This window comes from Cryptomeria japonica, chromosome 6 (assembly GCF_030272615.1).
Source record: "Cryptomeria japonica chromosome 6, Sugi_1.0, whole genome shotgun sequence".
Classification (NCBI taxonomy): Eukaryota; Viridiplantae; Streptophyta; class Pinopsida; order Cupressales; family Cupressaceae; genus Cryptomeria; species Cryptomeria japonica.
In genome coordinates, this window is record NC_081410.1 from 548,114,425 (window position 1) to 548,141,580 (window position 27,156).

Here is a 27,156-nt window from a genome sequence, read left to right on the forward strand (position 1 = left end):
TGCGATTTTGGAGCCGCATCATAGCATGGGCATGTCGTTTTCGAGCCAGAATAGCTACAGCCATGAATTTGCAGGCAGACCACCGACCACCGTAGAGTACAAGGATATTGAATGAAGCCCCAAATACGTGGATCAATGACTGCAAATTCGAATAAATGCCACGGACCAGGATAGGGTGGAGTTTTATTGTCACACGGTACCTTTGAGCTTTCCGGCTGGTGAATCTTGCCAGTCCTTCTACATGGGTCATGAATGGCTAACCCTAATGTAAAAGCTTCGGCATGGCTTTCAATGGATTCCACAACTTTCCACAAATAGTACGTACATCTGTGGAATTTTGCTCAGCTTTACGATATATAATACGGGGTCACTTTACCTATGGAAACCAAAGAAAAAAAGGATCTCCTTGTCTACAGGTAGTATGGAGATTCCTAATCGTTCGTTTTCTTGGTATTCTGTGCTCCTTGCTGCTGGTTCATTTTTCTTCTTCTTCTTTCTATGGAGAAGAGAGCGGAGGACGAGGCTTTGTCTGCCCCCTGGGCCTCGTGGTTGGCCTATTCTGGGAAACCTCTTTCAGCTGGGGAAAATGCCTCACCACTCTCTTTATGCTCTCTCTCTGCAATATGGTCCACTCATGACTGTCCGTCTGGGCATGAAAACAACAGTGGTGGCGTCCTCTCCTGCCATGGCCAAGGAGATCTTCAAAACACACGACCACATCCTCGCTGGGCGGCCGGTGATCGAATCAAACAAAACGCTGTCACATGACAAATACTCACTAGTTTGGGCTGATTGCGGTCCTTACTGGAGCCACCTCCGTCGCATTTACACTTTTGAGCTCTTCAGCCGCACTAGATTGGAAGCTCTGCAACATCTCAGACGAGATCAGGTGTTTAGCACGATTCGACTCATATTCGAGGACAAGGGAAAGGTTGTGAACATCGGGCATACGGTGTTCTGCACGTCTCTGAATTTGTTAGGCAACATGATCTTCAGTACAAGTGTCTTCGATCCTCACGATCCGGCTTCTGCGGGGTTCAGAGATACCATCTGTGAAATCATGAAAGTCAGTGGAAAGCCCAATTTGGTGGACTTTTTCCCGTTTCTCCGATTCCTCGACCCCCAGGGAGTGTCCCGTGTGATGGCCATGCATGTCAAGGCATTGTATGACTTTTCCGATAAGTTCATACAAAAAAGGCAAAGCTTTCAGCGTAACAACTCGGAGAAGGATTTTCTGGATGTTCTGCTGGATTACACAACTGAAGATTTCACCCTCGCTGGTGTTCGAGCATTAATAGCTGTGAGTACTCAAAAGATTTTATGTCTCTTTTTACTTCTTTTCTATTGATGGATAACATAATTAATCTGATTTTTTAATAACCAAAATCTGATATCATTAAAATCTGTTGCTATTTTCCAGACCTCTAATTCTGTTCTCTGGTTTCAGGAATTGTTTCTTGCAGGTACTGAGACGACCACTACAGCAATAGAATGGGCCATGGCAGAATTTATTCGCAATCCTAAGAAATTAAACCGAGCCCGTCAAGAACTCGATGAAGTTGTTGGTTCCAACCGGAAAGTGGAGGAATCTGACTTGGATCGTCTGCCGTATCTCCATGCAGCCGTGAAAGAAGCATTCCGATTGCGCCCGACAGGTGCTTTGCTGCTCCCCCACAAAGCCAGAAGCAACTGCGAGATCGGGGGGTTTGTGATACCCAAGGACACCCAGGTGATGGTGAACGTTTGGGCTATTGGGAGAGACCCTTCGATTTGGAACAATCCTTCCGAATTCATGCCCGAGAGATTTCTGGAGGGCGAGAATAGCAAGATGGATTACAGGGGACATGACTTCGAGCTGATTCCATTCGGAGCAGGAAGAAGAATTTGTCCAGCGCTTCCATTGGCAAGCCGTATGGTTCATTTGGTTTTGGCTTCTTTACTTCATTCATTTGAGTGGGAACTTCCTGATGGGATGAGTTGTGAGCAGATGGACATGAGCGACGAGTTTGGAGTTACTTTAAAGAAGGCTGAAGACTTAAAAGCGATCCCCACGCCACGTCTCCCAAATCATATATACTAGGGGTCCCAATTTGTGTTACAACTTATTATATAACGTAATCTAATAAATACAAATATATATTGGAATAAATATATAGATAAGTATGATCAGAATAAGTAGTGTAGTTCGTTGAGGGTATTGGGTTCTTTCTATATCGGTTTTGAGGTTGATTCTCTATGTTCAGACTTACTTGAAAGTGGTGGCTTGCAAGTGATTGTTGTCATCCTTGAGGAGATTAGTCTTGCCCTAGGAGAGACCTAGGTTGGGTTGGGTTGTAGAGACACTCTGAGTTATCAATAGGTGTGTGTAATTTGATAAAATAGAGATAAGTTTGTGAGAATGTATGTAAGGTTACTTGCAACAAATTAAACAAGAATATATGTAGAACTACGTAAATAGAGGGTTCTCCTCTCTCTCTCTCTCTCTCTCTCTCTCTCTCTCTCTCTCTCTCTCTCTCTCTCTCTCTCTCTCTCTCTCTCTATATATATATATATATAATGAATTTATTGGAACATATGTGTATTTTGATAAATATAAATACATTTGTGAGAATGTATGTAAGGTTGATTGTAATAATCTGAATAAGAATATGTGTAGAATCACGTAAATAGAGATAAATAAATGATCTCAAACTAAATCTAATTTTAAGAAGGATTGCAACATTTCATTATAATGGGGTTAAAACTAAATGGGAATTAGCATGAGTATGCAAATTCTATCATCATAAATGTAATAATCTTCCATAATTATTAGTTGTTTATGGTATAGATTTTTTATATTCACTCTATTTTAATATTTTGATGTTTGAATCAATCAAAATTAAATATTCAATGCTTTTGACTAACATGTTTTTTATTAGGGAAAAAATATGTTTTGAGGGGGACTCGAAACCCCTTACAACAGGTTTTGAAGTGACAAGTGATACCCTCTAGAATTAATAGGAATCTAGAGCCCCTAATTAGAATGCTACAACAAGATACACAGAAAGACTAAGAACAACTAATGATCAACCAAATATCAGCAAGGCAGCTAAGAACAAGCAAAGCCATCCCCAAGCCTAAGCCATCAGACAAGAGATGTTAGCAATAAAAGACATCAGAGTTTTCCAAGGCTCCCTTAACTTGAAACATGGGTTTGGGAAAGGCTCCCATAACCTTTTAACAATAGAGCATCAAGATCCAAGGGTTTTTCCAAGCACCCTTAACTTGATCATTGGATTTTAGCAAGGCTCCCAAAACCATAACAACTAGAGTCATAAAGAAAATTCTTAAAGAACAATCTAGAAATAACTGAGCCTCCCAGGAAAACAAATGTTGAAAAGGATCAAGGGGTTTTCAAAGGTTCTCCAAACCTTTAGATTGGGTTTTGACATGGCTCCCAAACCATTATGCTAAAACTCGCAATGACTCTCCCGCAGAAAGTCATCTCCTCTCCAAAGAAACTTCTCTCCACCTCAATAGAAAAGGAACCCACCTCAATAGGAGCAGAAGATCTAAACAAACCAATATCTGGAAGAGCCAAACCCGATTCAACCCCACAACCAAACAGCTAGAGAAATAAGTAGACCACATAGAGCAACAACCAACCTCTCCCACCAAGCAAAACACCACCTCCATAGGCATTGCCACCACCTCAATAGGAACAATGAAAGAGGAAGAGGAGAGTAAATTAAGCCAAACCCACATCATGACCACAAGGTAAAGCTCCACCTCAATGGGATCCATATGTGGAAGAATCCAACCAAGAGCAACAAAAGCCCACTTGCCAAGACAAAGCATTAAGCATCGGGCAGTAACGAGGGCAAGCACAACCCTGAGAGAGTAAAACCCTAACCAAAAACAAACCATGGTTAGCCCAAGCCCTTTAAAACTACTAGTAGTTTCCTGACCACCATGAAAAACATAACCACCAAAAGCCTTAGCACTGAAAAATCTACTCAAAAGAAAAGAAAAAGAGAAAATAGGAACAAAGCAAAGAGAACCCCTCAAGGAGGCAAAATCCAAAAAAACCACAACTGGGATCCGCAAAAACAAGAAACAAGGGCCCCAAAATAGAACCAATAACACCACACACGAACGCAACTAGAAAAGGCCCAGCCAAAACAACAACACCACATTGAGAAGAGGGAAGCCCTTGATAGAATAACCCCCCAAAAACTCTACCCAAAAAAGGAAGAAATAGGGGCTCAACACCACCGTAAAGAACAAAGCCACCATCCTCAGCAAGTAAAATCCCTCTCCAACAACTGCCACAAGCCACAACACAAAACCAAATACTCTAGCCATCCCCTAGAATCCATCTAATACCTTTAGAGAGAACACATCTGTCCTTGATCATATTATTCTAAAGCACTAAGCCAGTAGGGAGAGTAGGAACCTCCAAAATTTGCTCCAAACCAGGAAAGGCCTTAGCATATTTACACCTAACAATATTAAACCAATCCAAATCAATAGAGAAAAGTCTCCATAACTTCTTGGCTAATAAAGAAATATTGAAATCCTCCAGCTTTCTGATACCCAAACCACCAAATTTTTTGCACAAGCAGACTTGGTCCTAGGTAGCCAAATGAATACATTTTTTATCTTCTGTACGAGACCAGAGAAATCGTTTTTGAATATTTTTAATCCTTTCCAAAAATTTTGAGGAAATTTTGAAAATGATCATAACATAGACAAGAATATTCTAGAGGGAAGCCTTGATCAACTAAAGTTTACTTGCTTGGCTAATAAGGATACCTTTACATTCAACAAGTTTCAAATTGAATCTATTGATCAACCCATAGCAAAAAGAATCAAGAATCGGGTATGTGCAGGATCATGGTGTGCCAAAACAGGCCCTTAAGTGGCAATGAAATTTCAGAAAATTAGAGTTATGCAACTTGACATGAAAATTTGAATAAGTTGTGAACATTATTTTTAAAATATGTAAGAAGAGAATATATAGAAAATTGAATGTAGTTTCTAAGCTACTAGTTGTTTTGTGAAAAAAAAAAATCCTATTTGATGAAAATTTCAAATTTCAATGCAGTGGTACTAAAATTTCAGGAAAAAAATAAAAAGTAGATGTATGTCTGACCACCCTAATCACAATAAAATCTTAATGTTTTTTTATAATATTTATAATATAAGTATTAGACTCATGTCTAGATGTGACACATATTTTTTTTTAATTTTTTATAAATTAAATAATTATTTATGAATTTTTTACTATAGCTTTTCAGAAATTCAAAAACTCCTACATCTGACCACCTTAACTTGGTCAAAACTTTATGAAATTTAAATTTTTTTAATTTTTCCCTATAGTAGACGAAGCATAGGATGTGACGCATGTTTCGGTTTCAAAAAATGTTATACCGTTTGAAAGTTATGAGTGTTTTTCAATCAGTATATCAATCAGGACTATTGTCAGAATTCAATTAGAAAATAAATAATAATTATTTATTAAATTCGAAATAAGACAAGCCTTATATTGTTGGAAAGCTGGGAAGGTCTTTAAAAAACCCTTTTTGTTTTATCAATTTTGGTTACAAAAAAAGTCGTTAGCCACCAGTGTAAAGTCTAGAAAACCAAGGAATACTAAAAAACATGTTTTTTCAGTTGACTTTCCAGGCTTGTCACTTCCAAGCCAAATACCAAAGCATTCCCGAGCCTAAATTGGAAATTTTAAAATTTGTCTACAAAAATCAGATATCAGATTTTATTCGATATCCAATTTTAATACAAAAATTTGCGGTCCCCAAAAAATTTCCCGTTGCCACCATTTATTTGGTAAACTGCCACATGGCAGAAATCCGATATCCGATTAAATCGAATATCGGATTTTATTAGTCATATTTTTGAGAGAGGAGGAGAGAGAGAGAGAGAGAGAGAATATGACCCCTAACGACACAATTTGGTGTCTTAAGGGGTCCTATGGTGTTGTTAGGGGTCATATGGTGTCTTGGGACACCATAGGACCCCTTAAGACACCAAAGCATGTCGTTAGGGGTCATATGGTGTCCCAAGAACCCTTATGACCTCTTAAGACACCATATGACCCCTAATGACACCATATTGGGTCGCTTTGGGTCATATTGTGTCCTAAGGGGTCCTATGGTGTCCCAAGACACCATATTACTCCTTGGGACACCATAGGACCCCTTAAGACACCAAAGCATGTCATTAGGGGTCATATGGTGTCCCATGAACCCTTATGACCTCTTAGGACACCATATGACCCCTAATGACACCATATTGGGTCGTTTTGGGTCATATTGTGTCCTAAGGGGTCATACTGTGTCCTAAGGGGTCCTATGGTGTCTGAAGACACCATATGACTCCTATGGACACCATATGACCCCTAACGACACCATAGGACCCCTTAAGACACCAAATCATGTTGTTTGGGGTCATATTGTGTCTTAAGGGGTCCTATGGTATCCCAAGACACCATATGACCCCTAACGACACCATAGGACCCCATCTCTCTCTCTCTCTCTCTCTCTCTCTCTCTCTCTCTCTCTCTCTCTCTCTCTCTCTCTCTCTCTCTCTCTCTCTCTCTCTCTCTCTCTCTCTCTCTATGACTACTAAAATCCGATATCCGATTTAATCAGATATCGGATTTCTACAATGTGGCAGATTACAAATAAATGGCGGCAACGGGAATTTTTTTTAGGGACCACAAATTTTGTACTAAAATTGGATATCGGATAAAATCTGATATCCGATTTTTGTACAAAAAACTGAGAAAAAAAGGGTTTGCGAGCCATTATGTAGATTCTAACGGCCCACAGTCTGCATATTCTATTTTCTGTCGAGGATCACGGGTTTTCAAATAGCTAGAGACAAATTTGTGCTTTTGGGAGATTCTTAAAGTGAAAACTTACATTGTCAATCACGAAGGCGCATGTGTGGAGGGAAATGGGGAGTAGTAGTCGTCAGAAGTCTAAACGCAAAAGAAAACTTTCAAATGACCAAATTGAAGTGTACAGAGAAAGAGATTGAGAATGTCATAGGAGGAGAAGACAAGGTATGTTAAATATTGCTAATGTTACTTCAACTGAAGAGGATATTGAATTTGAAAATGTGCCACAAGTTATTGAAAATGAAAATGTAGATTTTGAAAGTGAAAATATTGAAAATTTTGAAAATGTTGAAAGTGATAATGAAAATGCTCAACATGTGGAAAATTTTGACATAGGAGGTGAAAATGTGGAAAACTTTAATGTTGAAGGTGGAATTGCTCAACCAAGTGAACCATATGTAACACCTAATTAGTTTAGAAATGAAGACCCTCTCATGGATGAAAGACAAATTCCAAATCCAAGACCTTCAAGAACCCCAAAATGGTTATTTGAAATCGATGAGAACATTATTGCGAATCTTGAAGGCAAGAGGTCAACAAGAACCGTTCAGTTGTGGGCTACACAACTTTTCAACCAAAATTTTAGCAATAAGACATTGACCGAGCAATGCCAACTCTTTGTTCAATTGCTAAAGATGATAAAGATGAGACCATTGCTAAACAAATTGAAGATTCATATGAACAAGAAGATGGAGAGAAATTCTATTATTGCAAAAAATCTATTTGACGCTCTCAATTCTATTGGAAAGAATACCAAAGAAAGAGATAAGAGAGCCGCTCGAAGAGTGATTACAACCTCCTTAATAAGCCATCAATTGAGGAAGGCTCGTCAAATGAGACAAACTTGTGTTGATTTTAACATAAACCGTAAAACTTTGGATAGAGCACTTGCACGAAGACAAAGACTTGATGATCCACTTCAACAAGATACATGGGCATTTGGTGGGAGGCTTCCACGTGTTGATAGAAAGTTGACTGACAATGTGAAGGAAGAGATTCAACAATTTTGGCACTCTAATTCTAGAGTGTCAACCAATGTAAAGGATGTTTTGAAATTAAGAATCGGCAACCGAGACCACACACCGCATCCCAAACATTTCTTGGAATCAAGCCAAACAATGTTGTACAAAATTTTTTGTGAATTACATCCAACTTTGCAAATATCACAAAGGGCCTTTGAATCTTTGAAACCATTTTATTGTGTTCCTCTTAAGATTCACAATACCTGTTGTTGCAAGTACCATGTGGATTTTTCAATGTACCATGAACTTTTATGTCATATTCGTTCTATGATGCATACTATTGAGATGTTGCAGGAGTGTGTTGCAATGCTATTTTCGAGATCATCAAAAGACTTGCAAGATCTATTTTTATGCCCTAGAGATGATGACTGCTATTTCTATAGAAATGATTGTTTGAATGAGAAGTGGTCAGAATGCGGTGGGTTGTCAAAGTTTGTTTCATGTTTTCATGAGGGCAGCAAACACAAGTTTGGAAATAATTATGTTGAGAAAAAAAGATACGAGACAGTGAAATATACTTTGAAGAGTGGAGGTGAAGGTTCTAGATGCAAATTAGTCTCAAGAGAAGTGAGTATTGCTGATTTTATTTTGGATTTTAAGGAAAATCTTTTCTACAAGTATGCAAGGCACACCCATAGGTCTCAGTGGTTGGATCAACAGTTCAGGATGTGTAAGAACTCTTTCCCGATTGGCACTATTGTATCGATGGTTGATTTTGCAGAGAACTATACATTGCAACCACAGAATGAGGTACAGTCTCAATACTACAATTCAGTCCAGATTGCTATTTTTGTTCACATTACATATAGACATGCTCCTAATAGTACAGAAGAGGATAGGAAGATAATTAGGGAGTATCATTTTTATATGAGTGATGATAGATCACACTCCTCCGAGTATGTGCAACATTCTTTCAAGAATTTTTTTGAGTTCTTGCATGAGAAAGATATTGCAATTGACCGACATATAATATGGTCAGATAACTATACGGGTCAATTCAAGAATGCACGTATGTTTTATTGGTTGATTAGAATGCATGTGGAGAGGCGTATACCTCATATTTGGTGTTTTTTTTAGGCGGGGCATGGGAAGGGAGAGCATGATGGAGCAGGTGCATGCTTGAAGAGAGCTCTAGTTAAGAAGCAATTGAGGATTTCAGGTGCAAATTTCTCTGATGCACGTTCTATTGTTGATTGGTGTAGTTCAACATTGTCACATGGAGGTACTCTTGATTCAGCAATGAGCAGATTCTTTTGGTTGGTTGAGGAGGGAACAGTGGGAGATAGATTGGATTGTCAAACAATTAAAGATTCTTCAAAGATGCATTCATTTCTCAGCTCAGATGCAAGTACATGGACCATTTGGACACGAGCGTTGGCTTGTTTTTGTCAGAGTTGTGTTCGGTGTGATTGGGATCAGTGTGAGTCAAGTGAGTGGGTTGATACTTGGGTTCCCCACTATCTAACTCCTTTATCTCAAACAATATCCTTGTCAAACGATGACATGGAAAGTTCACATGAGTATGATCGTCTATCAGATCTTGTACAGCCAGGAGATGTTTTTGCAGTTGTTGCACCGCAAGGGAATGAAGAGAGATCAAAATATTGGTTGGCACGATGTGTGCAGGGGAAACAAAAGCTAACACAACCAATGATAGATGATGATGGGTTCACATATCCTACAGGTTCAGTTGTTGTTGTGGGAACTCGGTTGCAAACATACATGATTAGAAAGAATGGCATACCTGCATTTGAAGACTATGAGAGACACAAAACTATTATAATGTATTCACACCTTATTATAGCTACAAATGTCAAGTTGTTGAAGCATCAAGCAAAACCGAAGACCAAAGAGCTATGGACAGTGACTACTGTTGATCATGAAGCAATACTGGATACTCTTAAACAAAGAGATGACCCTTCAGGCACACTTGAGTAGTAGGTCTTTAATGGTGCCTTATTTTTTTATCATGCATTTCATTTCAAACAATGATCATTAAACCTTAATGTTCAAGTTTGTTATGTGTATATTAAGGATGTGCTCAAAATGCAGGTCTATTGATGAATGTTTTATTTTGGCAACACGGTTTTTGCATGCACATAGCGAGTACACTCGATATAATTGGAAGGGATGCATTTTTGCAACATGACTTATTATCATGCATTTGATGAGCTTTACAATTTTTGTTCTTAGACAACACTATTTGATATTTTTTTATGATATAATTATCGCATAACCTTTATGCTCATGAAGGTCTTTTTTGATGATATACAATAGTATCACATTATGATTTTTGCATCAACATAGTGGGTTCTGTTGATATAATTCGAAGGGACGTATTTTTATGGTATATAATCCCACCTTTTCATTTATTATCATGCATTTCAGTTGAAGTGATTGTCATAAATCCTTTATGTTCATCCATGCATTTTATGTGTAGACTAACAATTCTTAAAAATACAGGTTCATGCTAGATCATTCGTCGTTGACAAGACCCTCTCTTGGTGATGGTACATATTCCTTTGTGCATTAATGAGATTAAATTGTGGGTCTTGTTGTGTTTATTATCATGAAGATGATTCAAATGCATGTGGACAGGAAACATCTACAGTGGATCAAATTGTCATGACAGATGATCTATTGAATCAAACATTTGACATTAATGGTCAAGGTGGTCTGTTGAATCAAACATTTGACATTTGATATTTGTTAATGTTGGGCCTTCAACATCAACACCTACTAGTCAAGGTGGTCATCGAACTTTCACTCAGGTAACCTTGTCTATTTTTATTCATTAATGGTTTATAAAATAAAGTCAGTTAGATTTTGGCAATTGAATAACATTGTTTCATTTTCAGACGTTGACATCAGATGCACCTAATATTCTCTCCACAATGGAGCATGATGTTCTCTAGCAGTAGCATCTTTGATGCTTTTGATAGTAGTATGAGTCAGATTGGTAAATTTCTAATTTGATGCTTCCCACAGGGCTTTGCAACTTTAGATTGTGAGTGTGCCCCTGTTACAAATGAATTGTACTTTAATCGACATAGATGGTCTATGATGGCTTTTTTGTAAGACTATATGGTTTTATAACATATATTGTACTTTAATCGACATATAACAATATCCAAGTGGTGGTTGGCATGAGCTTGAATATGGTAAGTTGTATGCATCTTGAAGTTGAATATGATATGTTGTATACATCTTGAAGTTGAAATTTGATTAGACTTTGTCAGCATTTGATGAATCATAAATGTCATTTCATTATTAATCTTGTGAGTGTGAGGTGTAGGAATAAATATCAATTACTTTGAAAGTCATGGATGGTTGTCCTGATATGATAACCACCACATGGTTGTGCCTTATGAATAAAAGCTAAACAGATAATAACTAATTGAGAACATCAATTCAAATCCATAATATAGAGGATACTAATAACAGATCTTTGTATATTTATTTTTTCTAATAATGAAATAGGTACAACTGTATTGAGATAAAATGAAGCTTTTCTCTCATATGAAGCTTTTCTCTCATGGATGTCACATGCATAAGGTATGACCCCGAGCTTTTGATCGAGTGGGGGGGCAAAACAGGAGCATGCGTAGGGTAATTATGCCTAACTTAACATGTCGGAGCCGATGGTTCGTCATCATGACGAGCAGAACGAGAAATCGGCCACGCGACAACATTCCATTGAGTGAGACTGACGATTTTTTTGCCAACCGAAAAATTGCTGCCCTAATAAAACCATAGAGCAACTTGAAAAACCAAGATAGGCTATTGTAGGGACCTCTCTCATGGCCCCGTAGGTTCAAATGAATCATTCGCAGGTGCCACGGATTCCAAGTTAGGGCCCGTCAAAGTTTGACAATTTTGAGCACTTAGGGCGCTCAAGGGACGACGTCGGTAGGGTATGACCTCGAGCGTTCGATCGAGTGGGGGGCAAAACAGGAGCATGCGTAGGGTAATAATGCCTAACTAGACATGTCAGAGCCGACGTTTCGTCATCGCGATGAGCAGAATGAGAAATCGGCCACGCGACAACATTCCATTGAGTGAGACTGACGATTTTTTTGCCAACTGAAAAATTGCTACCCTAATAAAACCGTAGGGCAACTTGAAAAACCGAGATAGGCTATTGTAGGGACCTCTCTCGTGGCCCCATAGGTTCAAACGGATCATTTGCAGGTGCCACAGATTTTGAGTTAGGGCCCATCAAAGTTTGACAATTTTGAGCACTTAGGGCGCTCAAGGGACGACGCCGATAGGGTATGACCCCGAGCGTTCAATCGAGTGGGGGGGCAAAACAAGAGCATGCGTAGGGTAATAATGCCTAACTAGACATGTCAGAGCCGATGGTTCATCATCGCGACGAGCAGAACGAGAAATCGGCCACGCGACAACATTCCATTGAGTGAGACTGATGATTTTTTCGCCAACTGAAAAATTGCTGCCCTAATAAAACCGTAGGGCAACTTGAAAAACCGAGATAGGCTTTTGTAGGGACCTCTCTTGTGGCCCCATAGGTTCAAAAAGATCATTCGCAGGTGCCACGGATTCCGAGTTAGGGCCCGTCAAAGTTTGACAATTTTGAGCACTTAGGGCGCTCAAGGGACGACGCCGGTAGGGTATGACCCCGAGCGTTCGATCGAGTGGGGGGGCAAAACAGGAGCATGCGTAGGGTAATGATGCCTAACTAGACATGTTGGAGCCGATGGTTCGTCATCACAACGAGCAAAACGAGAAATCGGCCACGCGACAACATTCCATTGAGTGAGACTGACGATTTTTTTGCCAACTAAAAAATTGCTGCCTTAATAAAACCGTAGGGCAACTTGAAAAACCAAGATAGGCTTTTGTAGGGACCTCTCTTGTGGCCCCATAGGTTCAAACAGATTGTTCACAGGTGCCACGGATTCTAAGTTAGGGCCTGTCAAAGTTTGACAATTTTGAGCACTTAGGGTGCTCAAGGTACGACGTCGGTAGGGTATGACCCCGAGCGTTCGATCAAGTGGGGGGGAAAAAAAGGAGCATGCGTAGGGTAATAATGCCTAATTGGACATGTCAGAGCTTACGGTTCGTCATCGCGATGAGCTGAACGAGAAATCGACCATGCGACAACATTCCATTGAGTGAGACTGACGATTTTTTCGCCAACCGAAAAATTGCTGCCCTAATAAAACCATAGGGCAACTTGAAATACCGAGATAGGATTTTGTAGGGACCCCTCTCGTGGCCCTAACTCAGAATCCATGGCACCTGCGAACGATCTGTTTGAGCACTTAGGGTGCTCAAGGGACGACGCCAGTAGGGTATGACCTTGAGCATTCGATCGAGTGGGGGGGCAAAATAGGAGCATGCGTAGGGTATTGTTCATTAAATGAATTGTATTGTTAATAGAATGAATTATATTGTATTGTTGATTAAATGAATTGTATTGTTCATTAAATAGCCATTATTAACCATTGTTAATTATTGGAATGAAGATTAAAGATTTCCATGACAACACCACACACAGATGAGCAACAATTTATATGATCGAATATCAACTTCTGTATATATAAAAATGTCGAATGATTACAAATGTATGTCCATACACAAATATGGCATAAACGCCAATTGAAACAAAATGTATGTCTAAATACGTGAATGTATGTCCATATACAAAATATACATGCCAACTAGACATGTAAGCATCCCAAAACTATCTATAACATCCTAAGCTGTTGATGGATCATCAAAATCGATCCTCTTCGCCACACTGCTCGACTCTAAAGGATCCTGCACGAGAAAAGCAAACCACGATTAATATTAGTTGTATTATATAATTCACATTTGAAAAGTTAACATAAAAATGAACTATTTAATTGAACTATTCATGTTTACCTCATCTCCACGTTTTCTCTTCAGCTTTGCAGGACTCTTGATGTATGTCTTTGGTAGAGGAGGTATGTTTTGAATATTTTGATACACAACCTACATATGTTCAGAAACATGAGATTGATACAAGTTAACATATAATTGTCACTGATAATGACAAATTATATCTACTAATCAAATAATAAAATAAACACACACCTACTCGAGGCATCTCTTCTTCTTCTTTAGGTATACTGGGTGTAGTCATCAAGCATGTGAAGCCAAGAGTTCTCTATATATATACACAACACGTATATGAAACTATCAATCTATGTCTAGACATGTATAATCACTATAAATTATTTAAACTATTCATTCAATCATATTTGCATTCTATTACCTTTCCCTTGTCTCCAATTGCACTACCAGATCCTAGATCACACTGCACCGCACTCGTGCTGCTTGTCCCCTACAAGAGTAAAATAAGATATACATGCAAGTTACTACATAATCTAATTAATACAAATATAAATGATGAGCATGTGTGTACAATAAAATACAAATGACTAGGTGCAATAATATATGTATCGTCAAGCTATCGAGGCCAAATGAAATAGTCGACAAGGTGCCCTCCTGAATCTGTCTCAACTCATCCTCGGTCATCAACTGTTAAATAGATCATGTAGATAAAAATTAGTACTTAATATTATCTAATTTATAAATATTTAATTAAAATATAACATGAACTGTGAAAACACAAATCTTAACAATACATCATCAATGTATGATGACGGTGCCTCCTCGCCTCTAGCATGTGAGGACTCCCCAGGGTATCCTCTAGTCTGTGTAATAACCTTTGGTGCATCATGCATCTCATGCACCTCATAATCAGAACTGTCCACAACAAGATCAATGGGTTGTCCAACTGGACCCAAGCATACGTGCCCACACATGACACAACTATGGGGCACGCATATGTGTGGAGCCGAGGATGATGTGTCACCGGCACCGGATGCACCGCTACCATCAAGAGTAGGCTGAGCTACTGACGCAACCTGAGAAACCAAAAGGCTACTCAAAGAGTGAATAGTCAATATGGTTAGTGAAGCCGCCTCACAAATGATATCAGGATGTTGAACTGCAGGTGGGGGATCAACAGGAGGAGGGGGGACATATGGGCCTTGGACTACTCTAACTGCCCTAGGTCTATTTTGGGGCATACCTAAACCTACACCCTGGAAAGGTTGGATGTCAAAGTAGTTCACATGTTTGTGTAAAACAAACTCAGCATACATTTTTTTTATGAAATAGAAGGGGATATCAAGATTGTTGTTGGGTGGTTTGTCGAAAACCATCCACCAACAATCCCAAAAGTTTTTCACAATCCCATCATTTGTGCACCATTTGATAGAAAGTTTTTTTTTTTGGGGATCTACGGGTTGACCAGTACGGGGATTGACAAACAATGAGGTGATTTCGGCTTTGGATATCTCAAGATACTTGATATCCTTATACGACAAGCCATCTGCATATTTTTTCTTCATAGAATCTCGCCACAAAAGGGCGGCATCGTGCTCCTCAGTTATGGTTTCCATACTTTTTACGATCGATGTGAGAGGATCAAACAATGGGTTTAGATGAGGGATCCTACGATATACTTCTGCAATCCCCCTCAATTCATTCAAATTTTGTGCAATCAAATCTTGAATTGAGGGGGGATTTGGCAAATGAGGGTTTGGTTGTTGTAGTTGTAGTTGGTCAAAGTTTTCATTGTTATCCCCCATTTTTAACCTAATTGAATGTAAACAATTAAATTTAGTTAACAAATTTAAACAATTAGGTATTTGATTTTTAAAAAAACTAGTTTTCATGAAAAAAAAACCATTTTTTCAATGGAAAATCAAATAAACATTCACAAAAAATACAAAAAATGAATGAAAATGATTCAAAACGACAAAATTCTTACCTCTAAATCTATTTTTTAGCAATTTTTTGTCAAAACACTGGATATCGGATGGAGCGGATATCGGATTTTGACAAATTCGTGCGACCCGTGAGTTAAAAATGACTCACAGGACTGTCACTATCGAAATATAAAAGTCTCAGAAAATCGGATATCCGATAAAAATCGAATATATTATTTTTAAATAACATATATAATATAATAATGTATTATTATATTATATAATACGTATTGTATTATATTATATATATTATAATATATAATATAATATAATATTATATAATATATAATATAATATTATATTATATTATATTATATTATAATATATAATATAATACAATATTATAGAATATATAATATATAATATAATATAATATAATATAATATAATCTAATATAATATAATATAATATAATATAATATAATATAATATAATATAATATTGTATTATATAATACGTAACATATAATATATTTTTTAAATTAAAATTACAAATAAAAATCCGATATCCGATTTTATCCGATATCCGATTTGCATAGGTAATTACCATGCCAAGGTGTACTGACACCCAGGCCAAGCAAAAAGTCAACACGAATTTTCACGTTTTTAGGCGAGTGAGGAAGGCTATTTTTTTCACATCACCACTTTTTGGCCCCCCTTGATCCTGCACTAACCCAATCACATTACTAAAAAGGGGGATACCAAGATAAGTAGTCGGAAGATCCTCAAATTTACAGCCCAGAATATCAACAATTCTTCTCTGTCTAGAAATAGGAGTGTTAAAGAAGAATAACAAGCTCTTATCAAAACTAACTTTTTGACCCAAGGTAGCTTCAAAGATATCACTTCTCTATTAAAGAGTCTCCCAAAATCAAAGTATCATAAAAAATCTATTGATGTGAACAAACTAGAATTGGATCCCCCTATCAAATATAACTTTATTGATGAAACAACTCAGGGCTTCAACCATAATAATAAAGAGAAAAAGGGAAATTGGATCCCCCTATCTGATACCCTTGGAGCTCTTGAAGAAACTAGAGGGGGAGTCATTATTGATCACCAAAAAGGTAGGCAAGGAGACAACTTGCGAAACAATATCCAAACTTAGCCTTGAAAGCAAAAGCTTTAATAACTTTAAGAAGAAAACCCCAACTCACACGATCATAAGCCTTCATAAGATCAAGCTTGAGGAGAAACCCCACTCTCTTGTTGCATCTGAGTGAGTGGATGTTCTTATAAACAATTGCAATAGGATAAAAAATTAGCCTCCCAAGAACAAAACCATTTTGTTGAGGATAAATAATCCATGGGAGGACTAGATGCAATCTTAAAGCCACAATTTTAGAAAATATTGTATAAATAAAGTTGTAGAGACTAATCAGTCTGAACTTATCAAAAGAATCAGCCCCTAGGGACTTAGGGATAAGAAAAATAAAAGTAGCATTGAGTTCCTTGAGAAATCTTCTACGACAAAAAAATTGCCTTAGTAACATAAAAAATATCTTTCACCACAATCTCCCAAAAGGATTGGAAGAATACCATTAAGGCTAATAGATGTTAAAACTAAAATAATTGGTATTTTGCATAGCTATATAGTGGAATCAAAATTTTAATGAAAAATTAAAAAAATTCTAAAAATGATCTGTTGAAGAGTCCTACAAAACCCTTTGACCAACTCTAATAAACCTTCAAAATTATTATTTTTTATAAATTTTCAACAAAATTGAGAATTTTAATCTCAACTATTAAGGATTCTAGCCACAAAAAACTGCCATATTAGGTGAAGTATAACCACAAAAATTTGCCATATTAGATTCCTCTCCTTAATGTAATTGGTTAATTAGGTCATTTAGTGGTTTTACTATCTTAATTTAACCCTAACCTTAATTTACACCAATAAAATATTATGATTCAAGATGATCGATTTATAAAATATTATATCTCTTTATAAGTAGATTCAAGAGAAAATAGGTTGGCTCTTCTTACCATTTTGAAATACGACCTTTTAAATATTGCACGCATATGTAACTCTTTTGTTCTTAGAGTTCTCATACATGTAATTTATGATGCATGAGTTTTAAGAATGGAAAGACACAAAAAAACAAAATGGGACATTTTTAGTAAGCACACCTCTTCAAAAGAAAAATTTGGATATAGTTTCTTGACCATTTCTTTCCTAATATTTTATTTGATATCATAAATTTGTAATTTGTTCAAATCATGTATATCTTGAGTAGATAATACTTTTTCCAATACATATATTGGAAACACTAATGGATCGTTATTTAGCATATTGAAAACTATGAACATTATAGAAAAAGAAGAGATCATTTCTACCATAAAAAATTATATAAGTATCAAAGCTCAAATGCATGATGAAACATAGCTTAACACTAAATATGCTTTAGAAAAATTAAGTATCAACATGTCTCACAATGCTTTATGAAGATTGACATTTCTCTCTTCCTTCATAATGAATCTAATTCATCCATCAATGTCTATATCCCTTTTCCACTAATTATATGTATTTCATCATCTAGAAAAGATGAATTAGTATTTTTTGGAAAAATGTTTTTCCTAAATGCTAAAATTACCTAGAGGATATCATTTAATTTTAAGGTAATCTCAAAATAATGAAAGCAAATAAACTACACTAGAAATCAATCATAGACAAACATGTCTTTGCCCTCACACCACTATTCAAAATAAAATTACACACACAAGACTAATGATTTCACTATACAATTAATGTTTTGACTATGGCTTCATTCTTTGACAAACATGGGTCTAAGACTCTATTCCAAAACACAAATCCAAATGTAATGCACAAATGCCCTCATCTTAAACTTGTACACTCAATGAGAATAGGAAATTATTACAAGAACACAAAGCTAGGTATAGTAGAATCATAGTCACAAAATTATGAATAGAATGAACATATAAATAATAAGAAGTTATAATGAGAAATAAATTATTGTGCTTAATTTTATTTATTTATTTGATTTTTGATACTATTAATGTGTATAAACAACAAAACTCATTTCACAATGCATCTCACTAAATCTCATCAACCTACTTTACATTAAAATGAAATTAGACTCAACAAGGAGAATGTTAATCATAACCCTTAGTAAGATATATAGAATATCAACATGTAATATAATGGACTCTCATAAATATTGAGTGATTGCAATAAGTAGATACCATGTGGATATTTGCAAAAGATGCCTTCATCAAGGACATAATCAACAAATATGTCATTTAATTTGCAACGTCTACTATGCCTCTATAAAAGATTGCAATTGTGCATTTGGGTTGGTGGGTATGACCATTTTGTGAGTTGATTTAGGATAAAGGAAAATGTAGATCAATAGGTCAAAAATAGAACACAGGGAGAAGTGTAGGTTGTAATGTAGATTATTGGTAGTTGAAATTGATTTAGATAAATCATAAAGGAGCACTATTCATAAAGTAGGTGACATAGAAGTGGAAGTATTGATATAGGAGATCACATGGAGGTTCCTAGTGATTATGAATGGGTTGAAAATGTATAATTGTAGATCAACAATCTATTTGAGTTAATTACTCTTACACTTCTTCAACTTTTCATTTTTTAGTCAATCAAAATTGATGTATAATGCAAATTAGATTTGTTTGTAGATTTCTTGTGTAATTGATTATACATCTAATCTGAGTGCATTACACAAACAAATGTAATTGATTCCAATTGATGTGAGTGCATTGATTTATTGCACCAATATTTTGGACTTAGGAGAGACCAATCGGTTATATTCTTTTGAATATTCTTAGCTAGAAGATAGTTTTTTTATAGAGATACAATTTATAAAGTGTTTAAAGATTATTTAGATGAATACTTAAAAATATATGAAAATCTTATTAAAGTGTAGTAGAAAATGCATAAATTAGGAAGAATATTTAGATGGATTAGAGGATGATGAAGAAGAAGAAGAAGAAGGTTCAAATGATGATTTGTTGGGATGAGCACATAGAAGAACACGTGGATGTCAATGATGAGGAGATATATAAGGTAATATAATCTAATGATGAGGAGATATATAAGGTAATATAATCTAATGATGAGGAGATATATAAGGTAATATAATCTAATGATGAGGAGATATATAAGGTAATATAATCTAATTGACATGTACAACCCATTATATTTCTATTGTATATTTTCCTTGTTGAGTATTGAAAAGACTCTCTCTTTGGACGATAGTGAGTTTTGGATGGTAATCATACAAGTGGAGATGATGACCTTAAATAGTTGTGGCACCTAGGGTCTTGTTAGTTTTTCCAAAGGAAAAAATCCTTTTGGTTGCAAGTGGGTGTACAAAAATAATTTTTGTTTAGATGGTTATAATCATAAAATTGTAGATTGGTGGCCAAGAGCTACTCTTAGAGAGATTTGATTTCAATAAAAAAAACTCCTATTACTAAGTTATCTTCTATTAGATCCCTTATCCATTTTTACAACTTGTAGTTTTCAGATTGAGAAAATAGATGTCAAAACTATTTTCTTACATGGGGATCTTGAATATAAGTTTTATATGTTATAACTTGATGGTTTTTTTGTGTGAAAAGGGAAGAAAGATTGGTTTATAGGTTAGAATGGTTGTTGTATGGTGTAAAATATCACCTAGGATGTGGTACCAAAATTTTGATTCTTTTACAATGAAGTTGGGTTTTGTTAGGAGCAAGCAAGACCGTTATGTTTATGATAAGATTATTGATGACCAGATACTACATATTATCTTATATGTGGATGATATGTTGTTTATTCATAATAGTAAGGTGTTTATTAGGTAGCTCAAAAAAAAAATCTAGCATATTTGAAATGAAGTACTTGGGGCAATGAAATATATTCTTGGGATGCATATAAAAGGGTTAGACTACACATAAAGCTTTGGTTGAGTTAAAGTAAGTTCATGTATACCTTGATAATTTAGTATCCATGAATGCAAACTAGTGAGTATACTAATTCTTGTTGGTAATAAACTTATTTTAGACATGCATCCTAAATTTAATGATGATTTGAATGGAACGCCTAACATGTCATATGCTAGTGCTATTGGTAGTTTAATTTATACAATATTCTACACTATAATAGATATTGCCCAAGAAGTGGTATTTTTGAGTAGGTTTATATCTAACCTTGGTAGAGAGCATTAGATTTTTTTAAGTGGATATTTATATATTTACATGGAACTTATTTCTTTTATTTTTGTCATCATGGTACTGATTGTATGAAAATGTCATTAGACATACATGGATTTTTTGATGTAGATTGGGTGGTGACTTGGATAGTCAGAACTCCACCAAAGGCTATGCATTTTCTTTATTTGGAGGTGTAGTGAGTTGGATGAGTAAAAGGTAGTCCATGGTTGCTTTCTCCACCATAGAAGTAGAGTATGTGGCTAGTACACATGCTTTTAAAGAGGCATTTTGGCTTGATAGGATTGATACAAGTATTAGTTTTAATTGTAGGATTGTTAGAGTCAAATGTAACGATCAAAGTGTTATTTGTTTGATTAGGAATCTTATTTATCATGCTTATACTAAGGATGTTTATGTTCAATATTAGTTTATGTGAGAAATGATTGAGAATGGTAAGGTCTTATTAAAGAAGTTTGATACTCTAGATAATGTTACAAATTCACTTACAAAGTTAGTAACCATGGACAAGTTCACTTAGTACATGATGGTCATGTGACCCATTCTATTGTTGTAGTGGTCATCTCAGTACCTACAAGAAACAATTCCTAAAACCAGAGAGCACATTTAGAGGTCTGGAAAATACCAACAAATTTTATGATATCAGATTGCTACAATCTATAATGTTATAATATTATATTTTCTTATTAGAATATGAGATTTTTTTAATAATTTTTCATATCACATTCAAAGATCAGATTAATTCTTTTTGACCCGTCATCATCATAATAAAAAAGAACTAAAAAGAGATATAAAATCTTTTGAGTACTCACAACTAATAATGCTAGAACGTGATTCAAACATCAAAATATTAAAATAGAGTGAATATTAAAAATCTATACCATCAACAACTAATAATAATGGAGGATTATTACATTTATATAAGGGCAGAATTTGCATACTAATACTAATTCCCATTTAGTTCTAACCCCATTTTAATAAAATGGTACAATCCATTCTCAAAATTAGATTTAGCCTACAATCGTTTCTTCATCTCTATTTATATAATTCTATACATATATTTTTATTCAATTTATTACAAACACCCTTACATACCTTCTCATATGCAAAGATGAGTAGGAAGGGGAGTGCTAGGGTTTTGGGAGGAGGAGAGATTGCAAGGGACGAGGATGAAGGGTGTGGCGATGGGGAGGACGATAGTGACGACCATGGAGTGCCTAGTTTTGTAGTCTATGGTGTGGCCCTCTTGTGGGTTGTTTAAATTCTAGGGTATTTGGACTTATCTCCTTCTCCAGGGTGCCCTATTTTGGGTAAGAGGGAGGTTTCCTCTTGTGCCATTGTTGAGTGTGTGGTGGCTTTGTGCATTCATGCTAACTATACTCTTCCCCAAGGTCTGGTTGTGGGTCCTTTTTGCTACTTCCACGAAAGAATCACAAATTGGGGTTTTTCATTGTGTTTGCATTTGTAAGTGTGAGATCCTACCCTACCTTGAGTTGTGGCTTTGGTTGTAGATTTGATCTCATCTAGATGGTTTTTGTTGGGATGATGGTGCAAGATTTTTTGGGTCCTTGAGGAGCTTCGATAGGATGCAAACCCTTTCCTTCCCATGGGCTAGGAGCTCATGAAAGTCATTGCCCTGTTATATGGGTATCTGTCTCTACCTTAGCTTCTTGGGTGGTTCGTAGGATGCCTAAGGTATCCATGTTTTCTTGGGCTCTTTTTTCTTCTTCTCTGAATGTTGGCAGGTGCTTAGCCCTATTCTAGATCAAATCTACAATGTGTGGAAAGGAAGCATTTAATGAACATTATTGTGTGCGTGTGGACCCATTAATGTACGGATCTTTCTCTCCTATGTGCCTTATGGGATGGGAGTTTTTGGAAACGGGTTGTGAGTGCTTGGGCTCACCTTTTTGCGGGGGCCTCTGAGGTGTTTATCCCTCTTCTTGTGTTGAGGGGTCTACTTTGGATTTTGGGCTTATAGTGCCCTCTTTGCCTTTGGTGGGGTGCCTAATGCTTTCACTGACCCTCCATTCAGAGACACCTTTTGAGGTAGAGTTTACTTTTATGGGGATTGGTTGAGGTATGTAGGTTTGTGGGGTCTAAGCATTTCTAGATGGAAGACATAGGGTAAGTGCAGAAAGATGGTGGTCAGAAAAGTGGACACCACCCAAAAAAAACATGGAAAAACAAGCAGCGCGTACGCGGTTTTAAAATTTGAAATTCCCTCGTACGCGCTTAGGTTTGTTCTTCCCAAGCCTCGAGAAGATAGCGTGTACGCACTGCTTTTAGGAAAATAAGCGTGTATGCGCTACGCCTAGGAAAATGAGCGCGTACGCGCTGCTCATAGGAAAATGAGCGCGTACGCGCTAATAATCCAAATATAACTGCATACGCGGTGCCTGGTAAAAAAAGTTTTTAAAAAAAACTGGGTCTCATTTACCCATGAATAACGCGTTTTTTACTTCATTTTTTACCCATTTATTCTCCTAAACTGCGAACGGGGTGCTATATTTGTCCTCCAAGCTATGGATCAAGGTTAGTTTTTGTTTATTTTTCTCTTTCTTTCACGTTTGTTCAATTTGTTTTACAATTTGAATTTAATTTCATTAATTTTGATTAGGTTTTTTCATTTTTTGTTTCAAAAACCAGATTCTTCTAATCTAGAACAAGAACAACCAAATACACCTCCTAAAAACCCACAAGAACAACCAAATGCACCTCCTAAAAACACACAAGAACAACCCCCAATTCCTCCTTTTGACTGTACACCCGAAACACAGGAGCAATTAATTAATCAGTTAAGATAAATAAGTCTAACATCAATAAACTGATTGTTAAATTGAAAACTTCTAAACTTGAGCATCATCAATCCCTCACCACTAGCCTAGAAACATTAGCTAGTGGTGGCATAGTTGTTTCCACACAAATTACCAAATGGGGAAGCTTTAAGGATAGGTGTCGTCAATTCTATGCCGATGGGCTATCATATTATGGAGTTAAAAACAAAAATATTAGTAAACAACAAATATGTGCCCTTTTCGTTGATCCCAAAACTGGTCAGTCATTACCTCCTAATACAAAGAGGTTTCCCATACATTGGTGTACCAATGTGTAGATGAAGAATCTTTTTTGGCATAGGTGGTGGATGGTCTTTGATGATCCACCTTGTAATAATTATGTGGTGCCATTATATTTTTTGAGAAAAGTATATCGTGAGTTTATGCTCAATGTGTGCCCAAACTATTTTGACATGAGAGAGTTCCATGGTAGAGGTGGTGGCTCTGCCCAAGATAGACCTAGAGCCCATAGGCGATTACCCACGGAGAGTCACCGCCCCCTAGCACCCAAACCCAAGGTGCATTAGGTTGTCCCAGTCGAGCTGAAAGAGTCGATGGAGCTACAGACTCTTCAAGTGGCCACAACATTGACTGGTGCCATCATCCAGCATGGGACATCATTAGCACACCCTATTGTATTAGATGATGAGCCATTAGGTGGTGACAGAGAGCCCATCCAACATATGTGTGTTAATTGCTCCGGGATATGCTCAGGGGTAGAAAATGCAGCTAGTGCAGATGGATCCTCATCTCATCTGTGCACGATTTGCGGGAGTAGATGTCAGGCCCACACGGTTGAGGATTTCGCGTTGACAGATGAGTTGATGGACATGGTGTTTGCCCATGAGCCACAGACACGGGTGTGTTGATTTGAATTCATCGCATTTTATTTATCAGTCACTTTAAATTTGTAATTACATAAATGAATTTTCGTTTATACATCAATTTAAATTGAGACAAATAATATGCATTTCAGGATGCAGCAGTGGTATCCTATACTCCTCCCCCAATTACTATAGCTGCAACTTCGATGCCTAAGGTATAAATTTTGTAACATGTTAAAATAGAATAGTACACTTTGAATTCAAAAAAATACAATATATGGGTAAGTGCACAAAGATGGTGGTCAAAAAGGGGGGTATAAGTGGACACTTTTTTTTTTAAATCAAGTGAAGCTGAACTTAGAGGCAAAATTTGAAAGTCATCCACTCAAGATATGAAGATAATAAAACAACAAATATTGTAGTACTCTGAATCTAGTTTCCAAAATACTAAACTTTTTCAAAATTGGATAAGATTAAGGGGGTCAAATCCTTCATGCACGAAAAATTGACCCTATTTTTTTTCTAAAAAACATAACATAGTGTCTGACGTGCGCATAAAAAAAGTCATAGTTAGATTTAGTATTTTGACAAATCCTTTGGCAGAAAGATAGTTAAGAGTGAGCACTAGAAGATGTGTATTTTTTTGTAGTTTTTTGTTAAGTATTTCTTTTTTTATGATTTTTCCAATTGAGCACATCCTGAAAATTCGGTACCTGTTCGTGCGCGAAGCATAAGTTGCACTAAACAAATCGAAAATACAAAAAAAAAATTCTAAACTGTAAAGAATCAAGTGCACTACAATAATATATAATTTTTTTTAAATTTGGATACGTATATCAAAAGTTATTAAAAAAATGGTGCACGTATGTCTATGAGAACTATGGAGACACTAGTAAAAGAAATTCAATAATAATATGTTATTATTGTTCAAATTGAAAAAAATTAGAAAGCTCAGAAGATGGGTGAAAATATGGTGGCAATTTTAGAAATACCCACTTTATGAAGTGTAAACCTGATGATGACAAAGTCGATAAACCAAGTTGATAAAATAAAACATGTCAAAAATGAGAGAAATGGAGGGAAATCAAACTTCCAATTCGTAGCTTTGTCATCCAGGCCTAAAAATTCAAAAGCGCGTACGGGGTACTTATGGTTTAAAAAGCATGTATGGAGTATTTATAGTGAAGTGCGTACGCGTGTGTTTCCCATTAAACAATGCGTACGCGCTATTGTATAATATTATATTCTATGTATAATATGTGTATATTCATATAATATATGTAATATATAATATGTGTATAATATGGCATTGTATATATAATATGTTTATATACATATAATATATTAAACATATATATACACATGTAAGTGTATCGTCTCTCTCTCTCTCTCTCTCCACACCCCATCCCTCTTTCTCTTCTTCTCTCCCTCCATACCCCAATGCAACTGTGTCTGCACTTCTATAGAAGTAAGTGAATTTATTTCTTATTTGCAATTTCCTCTTTGATTTTTATCATGTATTCTCTCCCTCCCTCTACCTCTCCCTTCCCCCCATGTTCTCTCTCTCTCTCTCTCTCCCTCTCTCTCCCTCACCCCCCTCCTCTCTCTCTCTCTCTCTCTCTCTCTCTCTCTCTCTCTCTCCCACCCCCATCTCTCTCTCTCTCTCTCTCTCTCTCTCTCTCTCTCCCTCTCTCCCTCCCTCTTCCTCTCCCTTCCCCCCATGTTCTCTCCCTCTCTCCCTCTCCCCTCTCCTCTCCCTCTCTCTCCCTTCCCCCTCCCCCCCACTCTCTCCCTCTCCCCTCTCCTCTCCCTCTCCCCTCCCCCTCTCTCTCTCTCTCTCTCTCTCTCTCTCTCTCCCTCTACCTCTCCCTTCCCCCCATGTTCTCTCCTCCTCTCCCTCTCTCTCCCTCTCCCCTCTCCTCTCCCTCTCATCTCCCTCTCTCCCTCTCCCACCCCCCTCTTCTCTCTCTCCCTCTCCCACCCCCCTCTTCTTCTCTCTCTCTCTCTCTCTCTCCCTCTCTCTCCCTCTCTCTCCCTTCCCCCCCTCTTCTCTCCCTCTCTCCCTCTCCCTTCCTCCATACCCCTTCCATAACTTTTTTAAGGCTTAGTAGCGTGTACGCGGTACTTATTACTCATAAGTGGTACTATTCCCATTATTTGATACCCTGGGATAACATTTTTAGGCTTACTAGCGCGTACACACTACTTATCAACCGAGAATACCATTGGGCTTGCCAACATTTTATGGCCTAGCAGCACGTACGCGGTTATCAATGTAGCGCGTACGCAGTTTAGAGACATAGTTTTAGTTGCCCAAGAGCCTCAACGGCCTCAAAAGAAGTTTTTGAGGTTGTTAAAGGCCCCATTTGAACTATGTCTACACTTCTATCACTGTTGTATACATAAAAGTAAGTGAATTTTTTGTTTTTTGCATGATTTCAAATGATTGAATTGTTGTTTTTATTAGTTTTTTGTTTTTGCATGGTTTCAAATGATTAAATTGTGATTGTTTAATAGTTTGATTCCAAAAAATAGTGATAAGATGCATACTT

The 27,156-nt window shown here is 36.8% G+C and overlaps 1 protein-coding gene across 1 annotated transcript; it reads left to right on the forward strand.

The window, feature by feature from the left end:
- Positions 1-130: 130 nt before the first annotated feature.
- LOC131073033 (probable (S)-N-methylcoclaurine 3'-hydroxylase isozyme 2) lies at positions 131-2,480 on the forward strand. The gene is made up of 2 exons (XM_058009387.2): positions 131-1,300; positions 1,448-2,480. Exons 1-2 carry the CDS (start codon positions 422-424, stop codon positions 2,078-2,080), a joined length of 1,512 nt encoding a protein of 503 aa, XP_057865370.2. The 5' UTR covers positions 131-421; the 3' UTR covers positions 2,081-2,480.
- Positions 2,481-27,156: the final 24,676 nt, after the last annotated feature.

What these genes read in the sequence shown, in the direction of transcription:
- LOC131073033 (XM_058009387.2), top strand. Translation starts at nt 422, where the DNA reads ATGGAGATTCCTAATCGTTCGTTTTCTTGGTATTCTGTGCTCCTTGCT. An exon ending in GTGTTCGAGCATTAATAGCT is followed by an intron (nt 1,301 to 1,447) that starts GTGAGTACTCAA and finishes CTCTGGTTTCAG; the next exon opens with GAATTGTTTCTTGCAGGTAC.